General features: G+C 49.7%; 1 protein-coding gene across 1 annotated transcript in view; it reads right to left on the bottom strand.

Moving 5' to 3' along the window:
* Positions 1–5,029: 5,029 nt before the first annotated feature.
* DIP2C (disco interacting protein 2 homolog C) overlaps positions 5,030–9,841 on the bottom strand; it is a 192,287-nt gene continuing 187,475 nt past the window's right edge. The window contains exon 37 of the mRNA XM_035022453.1: positions 5,030–8,117. Coding sequence (XP_034878344.1) covers positions 7,865–8,117 — 253 coding nt within the window. The 3' untranslated portion in view covers positions 5,030–7,864. The remainder of the gene's footprint in view (positions 8,118–9,841) is intronic.

Here is a 9,841-nt window from a genome sequence, read left to right as displayed (position 1 = left end):
GCAGAGAGAGACACAGCGAGAGAGGGAACAAAAGCAGGGGGAGTGGGAGAGAGAGAGAAGCAGGCTTCCTGTGGAGCAGGGAGCCCGATGTGGGGCTCGATCCCAGGACCCTGGGATCATGACCTGAGCCGAAGGCAGACGCTTAACGACTGAGCCACCCAGGTGCCCCAGCAGTGATCTTTTTCTCTTCTTTCCCTTGCCTAACTGTATCATTTCCAGGGGAGGTCTGCACACCCACACACATAATGTGCCAGTCCATTTCTCGTTTCCTAGCTTTATTTCCCTAACTAGATTGCTGTCATTGGCAATTCTGTGACTCCTGGATCCCCATATCTATACCCACCCAAGTGCTCTAAAACACAGTAGGAACTCCGTAAGTGCGTGGGACTTACTGACCTCATTCTCTGAGCAGCAAGGCGTCCTTGAAGCCCATGGCTGAGTTGCACTGAGGACCTAGTTCATAGAGATGTCTGAAAAGACGGACTGGAAAAAACAAAGAGGTGGCGAGGGGGGAAGAGGAGCTTTCTGTAGAATATCATCCTTCACAGGTCATCCTTTTACATGCTCCCTTTACACAAAATACTGACCATATTAATACCTGAATATCTGACTTTAAACAAACCAAATGGAGGGTTTAACTGTTCACATTACACAAGAGCGTGGGGGCTCTTAAAAGAGCTTCTTCTCAAGTGCTTGTCCACATGTCCTTAAACATTCGACAGAGTTAGGAACTACCAGCAAACAGGGTCGCCTCTGCTAAGAGATTATCAATTAGGTACTATGAGCACTTCTGAGCTTTGCTGTTTACAAAGCATCTTGACAGTTGGGGGATTTTGTTGCTGTTTTAGGAAATTAGAGCACTGGAGGATTCTGTTCAGTACGGGACCCCCAACACCCCTACTCCTGAGTTAAGAAAAGAGGAGAGTTGACTGGGAGAGAGAGAGCCACTTGTTGGGCTTGTCTCTTACTAGCCATGACGCCACCAACCTGACATGGTCACCCTTGTGTAACCACTGTACGAGCAAAAAAATGTCCCAAACAACCCAAAGCATGTCTTCAGTGACCCTCTGGGTTTACTTTGAGAATTAAAAATCAATTTCTGTCGGAGCAGTCCCAGCGCCCCAGGAGAGCTCTGGTGTCTGGAGGCAGGCTTGTTACAAGGAGTAATAGGGAAACAGAGATAAATGAGTCCTCGACTTCCCCATCATATTTTAGTCAGAAGATGAGTTAAAAGAATTGTGTGTGTAGGGGAAATGAGACCTTTGAGACAATCTAGTCTTACCCCTTCTTTTTAGAGACAGCAAAGCTTATGTGACCTCCTCTGTGTGCAACCAAGACGAAACCTGAGTCTCTGAGTAGCGTGGAACTGGGGACCAGCTCATGCCTCAGTCTCTGCTAGACCCAAAATTCAAAGTCGTGGGGCTCCTTTACTCTATCACAGCAACCACAAATGGCTGGTGCTCAAATATTTGTTGATAAGGGAATGATACAGAATTTGGAACATTAAATTTTTCGAAGACCAAATAATCAGACTCAGAAACTAATTCCTCTTGAAGGAAAAATCAGAATCAAAGTTAATTCTCAAAAGTTTGTCTTACTACTTTGTACCTTAGAACAAGAATCAGCAAACTAGGGCGCCTGGGTGGCTCAGTTGGTTAAGCGACTGCCTTCGGCTCAGGTCATGATCCTGGAGTCCTGGGATCGAGTCCCGCATCGGGCTCCCTGCTTGGCAGGGAGTCTGTTCTTCCCTCTGACCCTCCTCCCTCTCATGCTCTCTGTATCTTATTCTCTCTGTCTCAAATAAATAAATAAAATCTTTAAAAAAAAAAAAAAAAGAATCAGCAAACTATGACCTCGGGGCCAAATTGGGTTGCTGTCTATTTGTAGAACCCCAAAGCTAAATATAGCACTTATACTTCTAAATAATTGAAAAAGTCAATAGAATAGTATTTTGTGAAAAGGAAGTTACACAAAATGCAAATTTCTGTGTCCATAAATACAGTTCTATTGGACTGGAGTTTTGCCCACTTACCTGAGAGCTGCGTTTGTGTCACACCATCAGAAACGGTGGCTGAGACAGAAGACATCTGGCCCGTCACAGAAATATTGACTGCCTGCCCAGGAAGGCTGGCAAAGATCTGCTTGAACCCCAGCTGGGGTGTTGCCAAGATGCACCCATACCTGGTGCGTCTTGTTATCTTTCAGGCATCACTGCCCCCTAAGATTCACGACTTAGTTCTGACCAAAAGCATCCCTCAAACCTATGGACAATAGCCAACTCCACCCTCAGAGCCCACGGTCGTCTGCAGGAACCACAGTGCTGGTGGAAGAGCTTCACTTGTTGTCAGTCTGGGAAGCTGTTGGAGTGACCATCTGGGTTAGTTACAACGACCAGAGATAACCAACTCTCGAAAGCCTGTGATGCACGCTCAGTAGCTAGTAGCTCCTCTTGATGGTGAAAACAGCATGTTTTTGAGAATTCCCTGCTTGTTTGGCACTAGGCACAGACCACACAAGCCAGGGACCTCAGGTTCTCAGTCTTGTAAACTTTTGGTACTACCCATCCTCAATGGAAAGCCTGTCTGGTCATGGTCAGGGGCAATCTGCCGTTGCCAGGTGGGTCTGAGGAGGGAGACACTGGGGAAATGTCTCCTCTGATAGTGGATCAAGGAAGCATAGCCATGGGCCAGCAACTCACCAAGTGTCACTCAACAAGACAAGGGGGTGTCTCTGGCCCCTTGCAGAAACGTCCCCAGGGGAAGCCGGTGGGGGCGGGGCAATTCCGGACCCACACTGCCCCATCTCAGGCTTCCGAGGCACAGACACCCCTGGGCAGGCCCCGGAGGTCTGTTCACGGGCAGATCCGGACACGGTCCTCTTGAGGTTTCGCTGCAGTAAAGGCAGGCAGGATGCATCATCTAGGTCGCTCCCTGCCCCCCGTGGCCCCAACATTCCCTTCACAAGGCCGTGACAGCGGCGAACATCTCCCGCCACCGTGTTCTGTCCTAGGCATGCAAGGGCTGGGAGACTCTGCCCAGGCTCTGATCACCGAGGTCCACGCAGACCCGGCTCCTTCCCGTGTCCCTCACGCTCTCGCCGGGTCTTCCCACTTCCCATTTCTACTGCGCTACCATGTCAGAGGTCTTCCTAACGTGCCGCTGTCTGCCGAGTAAACGATCCCCTCGCTAACCGCATCGCTTTTTTCTAACTCCTTCCCCCTTTCCCATCGTCTTCCTTTATCCTCTTTCTGATGTTTCCGGTCATTTGTCAAGCGGCGGGGACACTTGGGCCCCAACAATGGGTCATTAGAATTCCTAAGTTCGGCTACAAAGCCTGAGTGGCTATCAGGATTCACTGGCATCTTCCCTGTTATGAAAACAAGCAACGTTCCTCCTGTTTCCAGTAGCTCCTACTGTCTGTCTGTCTAGCATCCATGTCCCAAAGGGCTTCAAGCCCTCTGCTCCCAGCGACCCTGATACCGCTTAGCCGCGACGAGGTCCTTCCTTCAGCCAGTGTTCACCGAACGCCTGCTGCCAGGCACTGCGGGACACCCAGAAAAAGTGCTGTTCCTTCTCACGGGCCAGCCTCTGCCTTCTGGAGTAGCGGCACCTGCACCTGCACCTGGGCTCGCTGCCACACCCAGGGGAACACAGGTGCTGTCTTGCTCGCGCTCCTGAGAACAGGGCGGACGACGAGGAAGTCGTCCTCCACCCAACTCCTAGGGCGTTCTACCCTTCCGCCTCTGCTGGGCAGGCCTCGTGCAGACACGAAGCAAGAATGGAACCCTGGCGCGGGAAGGCCTGTCGGCCGGTCTGCACGGGTTACTCGTTCGCCCAGAGGTCTTTGCAGCTGGGGCAGTAAATCCAAACCAAACCCGAAGCACCACGAAGCCTCAGACGCAGCGGCGGAAGCCTGCTGTCCCTGCCATCCGCACTCACCACCCCCGCTGAACGCCGCGTGTGCAGCACCGCGCGTACCCCTGCCGGCCGGAGTCGGGCGCCGAGCTCGGCCCTGCGCGCCACTCGGGTCCCAGACTCAGCCTGGAAGCCGGAGAGGCGGCGCGACGGCGGGCCTCGGGTTCCCAGGGGGCACTGGGCGCGCAAGAGGGGGGCCAGGGCGCGCCCCTCGCCTCTCCTCAGGTGCATGGACCGCCCGCCAGCGCGCCCAGGACCTTGCGGGGCAGATAACCACACAGGGAGACGACCGAGCTGCCACCAAGCCGATGCCGGCCGCGTCCGGGAAGCCAGCGTGGTGCAGGGGCGAGCGCAGCGAGGCGCCCGAGGTTGCAAGTCCCGCACGCGCGCATGCGCTCTGGGAAGCAGGGCCGCCTTGGGGCCGTGGGCGTGTCTGCGGGTCCCCGGCACCGCCCGATCCCGGGCTCCCGGGGCGCCGTCCTCAGCCGGCCGGGGTGCTCCGGGGCTTCTCACCCGCAGGTGTTCGGCTAAGCCTGGTAACCTGGGGGTGCAGATCTGGGTGCTAATCATTTTCATGTGTACACAATTCATTTTCTGATAACCCTTAGGCTGAAGGTTGTACTGCTTTCCACGAGGCAAACCTGTAAGAATTCTCAGATCTTGGGCAAAAGACAGAGCTTTTAAGGTTGTCAAACGAGCAAAGATAATTTGGGTTGGAATAGCCAGCTAGGCCTACTTCCTGACATGCAGAGGTTTCCTGTCACACGGCTGACAAAGTATTGGCACACAGGACTCAGGCTTCCTCTTTGTCCCCCAAATTTACCAAGAATCTGTACACTTGCAGCAAATGTGAACAAATATATTTAGATATATTTAAAAGAATTAAAAAAAACATTTCACAAAACATTTGTTGCCATAGGAATTTTTTAAGCAATAAATGCCCACATCAAAATTTAAACATTGTTCAAAGTATGATTTATCTGTACTAATAAGTAATGCAACAAATTATGTAAACAGCGTCAGATACATTTCCTATTTCCCTGCAGGAGTCACTTCCTTCCTGGGATTGAAGCTGTCCCAGACAGTTTTCCAGGGGACCAATTAAGAAACTGCTATTTTCAGAGCAACAAAAATAAAAGCTTTTATTTGTTCATTTGAATATAAAACAGGCGTTATCACAGATGTACAAAGCTTACTGGTGGTTTAACATACGAGAAGGTTGCCGTCCTTTGCACATAAAAATTTTGTTTGAAACCGTGATTGGTTGAGTACATGAATTTCTCTAACCAGTCACCACACTCTATGAAATAACGCTGCTAACATTCAACTGATAAAAGGGGCAGTTTCCCTTGGGTAAAGTGTCAAGCAGGATTAAATATATATAATAAACAAGCACCATGAGGAAGCCGCCCTGTTGGGTTAGGTCTGTGTTTCAATGTTCATTGTGTACCCTTCTTTGTGCAAGTTGATTACACGGTTTTGTCTGACTTCAAAAGCACAAGGTCACAAGACAAACATTGTTACATTCTCATGAATGATTTATCTACAGCACAATTTCTAATACAGAACAATCCTTCTTTATTGCTGAAACGGGTTTCCTTTCCTTTTTCTTGCACAAATGACCTTCGATCCCAGCCCCCAACCCTTTGGACCTCAACTCTACCATGAGAGATGACAAGGACGTCACTAACCACTTTCACAACCGCCCCGCCTTGCACGTGAAGCTGACATGGTGAAGGTGAAGGTGAAGGTCATATTGGAAGTGATACCTGATTTGTTGTTTGCTTCCGACATCAGCTAGACCTCACAAGTTATCCCGTAGCTGTGTTTCCTAGTCAGTATCTTACTGGAAACCTGAAACCTCCTTCCCCTTAAACAAGGTGGGTGTGTGTAAGAAAACATCTTTTTTTCTGTGTGTGGTGGGTTTTTTCCCCCTTAGGAAGCAGAAGACTGTAGGAATGTGTATCTGAAGCATGTAGAGAAGATTCACACACAGCAATGAAGTCAAACAATATCTTAAAGATCAAATAATTTGTGGAGATGGAAGGACGCACCCCACATGCAGACAAATTTAAAAAAATGCCACTTAAAATTTTTAAAAAACAATTAGCCTTGGATCTCGGAAGTCAAACAAAACTCTTTTAGCAAAGGGCTTACTGCTGGCGCACACAGCAAAGGCAGATGAAGACATTGCCTACAGAATGGTGAAAAGAGACTCTGAGGTTTGCCCAGCAACAATCTTGGCCATGCACTTCTAGCAACGAGAGCCACTGCAGGGTCATATTGGGGCAGTTATAAGATAGATCACGCTCGGACAGCGGATACCTCTTCTTGGCTGGACACAGATGGGCCATGTCGATCGAGGAGTGTACAGATGAGACGTGGCGGCGGCAGCAGCGAGAGACGGAAATCAGAAACGTGTCATCCACAGGTGGTGAAATGAAGGCAGCTGGGAGGCTTTCTCGCTCCAGCCAGTGGCTCTGGGAGGAGTCCCGGGGCGGCTCATGAGGGGGGAGCCCCAGAGCTCTGGGCGGGGGAACCCCAGAGAGCTGGCTGAGGTGACGGTCTCCTATGTGAGTCTTTTCCCTTAAAGCTGTTCTGGACAGTCTGTCCACTCCATACAATGGCCATCTGAGGGGAATCAACACAACCCGGTGCAAATGACCATAAAAGAGCACTCCTTTTCATACCAAGGACCAAAAAGGGTGACATTAACAAAAAGGATGAACAACAAGGATTTCTTGCAGCTAAGAGAGCAGTGCTACTCAGCGCCTGCCTTCCCTAATGTCCGCTCAGCGTCGTAAGCTCACACTGGCACAGACCGCTCACCGTTGCCCCCGCAGCGAAGGGAAGATAGTGCACATTTCGCCTCAAATTCCTTCCCCAACTTCGAGATGGCAATAATTTCACTTGCTGGTCTCTGGTTCTAGAAGAAACATTTAGACCGGGCTACCGGCAATCTGGGATTGCTCGCATCAGCCAAGTGGGTGTGAGAGAATCTCGCTTTATCTACAGTACAGTGGAGGGGACACCATGCAAGTGACAGGTTCTGCATTTTAAACTTTAAAATCTCCTTTGTTCATTAGTGAATTTATATTTCATATATATATATTTGTTGTGATACTATCCACGCAAGATAATACAACACTTTTTTATATTAGCAAACATTACAAGACTTTAATGTTCTTGAATGTTTTTCTCTTTTATACTTCTAAAGAGATCAAAATAAATTAAACGTTTTGTACATAATTACATATGAAGAAGTTAACTTATTTTATCTTTTTAGTTTAGTACAAAGATATCTGCAAGAGAGTTGCCGAAATACACCTTATTTATAATTTCTTCTCATTCTATGCTAACTTCAAAGGCCATATGTTAGCCTTTGTTTATCCAGCACATTTCTGACAAAGAAAGCTGCTAAAATCTAATCGGAAGGTGCTATTTGGAAGGTTTTCTCGTACCTCAACAAACTTTCCTAAAAGGATGAAATCTAGCAATGGCTTAAATTAGTAACAAGGTCCATGTCATTAAGATTTCATGACACATTAAACAGAGAAAACAATTCTTTGTCACACTACATAAATTGTTTAAAAGAACCCATCTGGAGGGCAGAATATTTTTTTAATTGCTATTTTGGCTTAACAAAATACCACATTTACGAAGAAAGCACTTATTATCCAATAATTAAAAAAAAAAAAGAAAAGAAAGTTTTGAAATGGGTTTTTCCAACAAACTGAAGGCAGTAATCCAAAGTCCTTCTGAGCAAACTTCAGTGGTAAATTCACATTTCACATTTCACCCCCATGCCAATCAGGACTGCTGTGGAAAGTCTCACCACCGCGTGAACAAAGGCTCCATTCTGGCGAATGTGGCCCTCATGTCTGCAAACTTGAGTGACACTGAGAAAAACGTTTACTTTCCTAGAAAAGTCTACGGGACCAGAGACGAGACTACATGTTGTAGGCCACATAGATGGGATCTAGCTGGTCTGCCAAAAACCCATCCCGCAGGTGCATACGCTGCTTCTCTCCCCGGGAGTTGATGGGGATGACACCGATGTCCACCACGACCACGACCCCCACCACCAGGTAGTGCTCCTCCAGAACCACGTTGGTCACTAAGGGGACCAGGTCCAAGGCTTCTTGCTCCGACCCATCAAGCTCAACCACCACCACCAACAAATTGGTCCAGGTGAACACAGCGCTGCAAGAGAGTAAAAAATCATCACTATGCCATGAGGTGTTTATGTAACAATTTCGTTTTCTTTTCAAGAAGTGCCATCTGGTTCTTTTCTGATCTGCCTGCACATTGACGGTCTCTCTGAGCCCATGGCTTTTCGCTCAGTGGGTGGCTGCACACACTCCTGTGCTTAGGGTTTTCTACCGGCCGGCTCTCACGGGGGCCGCCGCGCACGCAGGGGATCTCCGTGCCACGCAGCACCCTGACACGGCCCTGCCCTCTGCCCCCAGCTGCGGCCAAGGGGCACGCGGTGCCACGGAAGCCCCACCATGTGCACACCAGGCCCCTAAGGTGGAGTCCTGGCCTTGGGCTTGGTGAGCGGTAAGTTAGCAGAGGCCGGACAGCCCCTGGGGCTCTGGGGCCGGTCCTGACCTCCCTCTGCCACAGCAGGATGGGGGACGTTGAGGGAGGGTGAGAAACGTGGAGAGCCACCAGCTTGGTGCCTGGCTGACCGTGGGCCCCAGTCACACTGGGGCCAGACAACCCAGCGGTCAACTGCAGACATGGGGGCCCAACAACACGCTGCTGTCTGAAGCACTGAGTCTGGAAGGAGTGTCAGGCAGCAAGAGGTGACCTGTGTGGGGGAAAGATCCTCCAGAACATCAGAGATTCATCTGGAAGCATTTTATTTGGGATCTTTCAGTGGAGGGTCACCCAGAAGACTTGGTCGGGCCAATCTGTGGGAGCCTAAACTCAGTACTTTACACTTTAAGCCACCTGCAGTTTATAAGGTTGGTCTTTAAATGGGGGTGGTTATAGGGCCTTAACAGGCTCTGCTCCTGGTGCCCGTGGTCTGCTGGCTGAGGCGGTCAGAAGCGTCCAGGGCAGAAGAGGCGGGGGAGGCGGGGGCCAGGCTCCAGGGGCCTGCAGTGGGTTGCTGGCATCTGCGTCCTCCAGCCAGACGCACAGAAGGGTCTAGGAGGCAGCAAGTATTTGGGAAACTCACTACAGTTTTCTAAAACTGTATGGGTATGTCTATTCAGAAAAAAACCCGCACGTTTTGTTTAGTATGACCAATATATACGTTACTGTGGAAGGGAAATATTGGAGAATGTGTTCAACAGATTACCGCTTCTCGAGTTTGCTGTGATCAGTGTGTACCTAAGGGAACAGTCCTGCCAAGGTCCGTTCGCAAGATGCGCTGGTGCCAAATTCCCATAAAAGGACACTTTATGACACTAAAACATTGCTCTGTGTGGCCCAAGTGAGCCCATCCTGAATTTGTGATATCACAGATCTTACATGTATATTAGCCACTTGCGGTATAATTTTATTATAGCACCTGACGCTTATGATACAGTATCAGGAACCGGGGTTTCTGTATTTGATGGAGGAGGGGGTTTGCCAGGGAGTGATGGGCTGGATGAGCATTGTTCTCCTAGGGCCACAGATGTCCAACCCTGGAGACAACGGATGAGAAGGGCAAGATTTGGTTAGCTGGACCGTGCCACCCTGAAACAGCCACATGGAGGGACGTGAGTGTCTGCCTTCAGCCTTGGTGCGAAGTAACCGAGGGTGTGCGCTGGAGGAGGCGCCCAGGTTGGGCAGGGAAGGTGAGAAGAAGCAGGAAGAACAGAGCAGTTTGTGCTGGGCAGTTTCTGAAGGACCAGAGCCCCGCAGGACGGAACTATGGGTGCACACGTGAGGCGAGGTGAGTGCGAGGCCCCACGCGCATCAGGTGAGGCCAC

This window comes from Mirounga leonina, unplaced genomic scaffold, assembly GCF_011800145.1.
Source record: "Mirounga leonina isolate KUSES-001 unplaced genomic scaffold, KU_Mleo_1.0 Mir_175, whole genome shotgun sequence".
Lineage (NCBI taxonomy): Eukaryota > Metazoa > Chordata > Mammalia > Carnivora > Phocidae > Mirounga > Mirounga leonina.
Note: the sequence above shows the minus strand (reverse complement) of the source record. Positions and strands in the feature narration are given on the sequence as shown.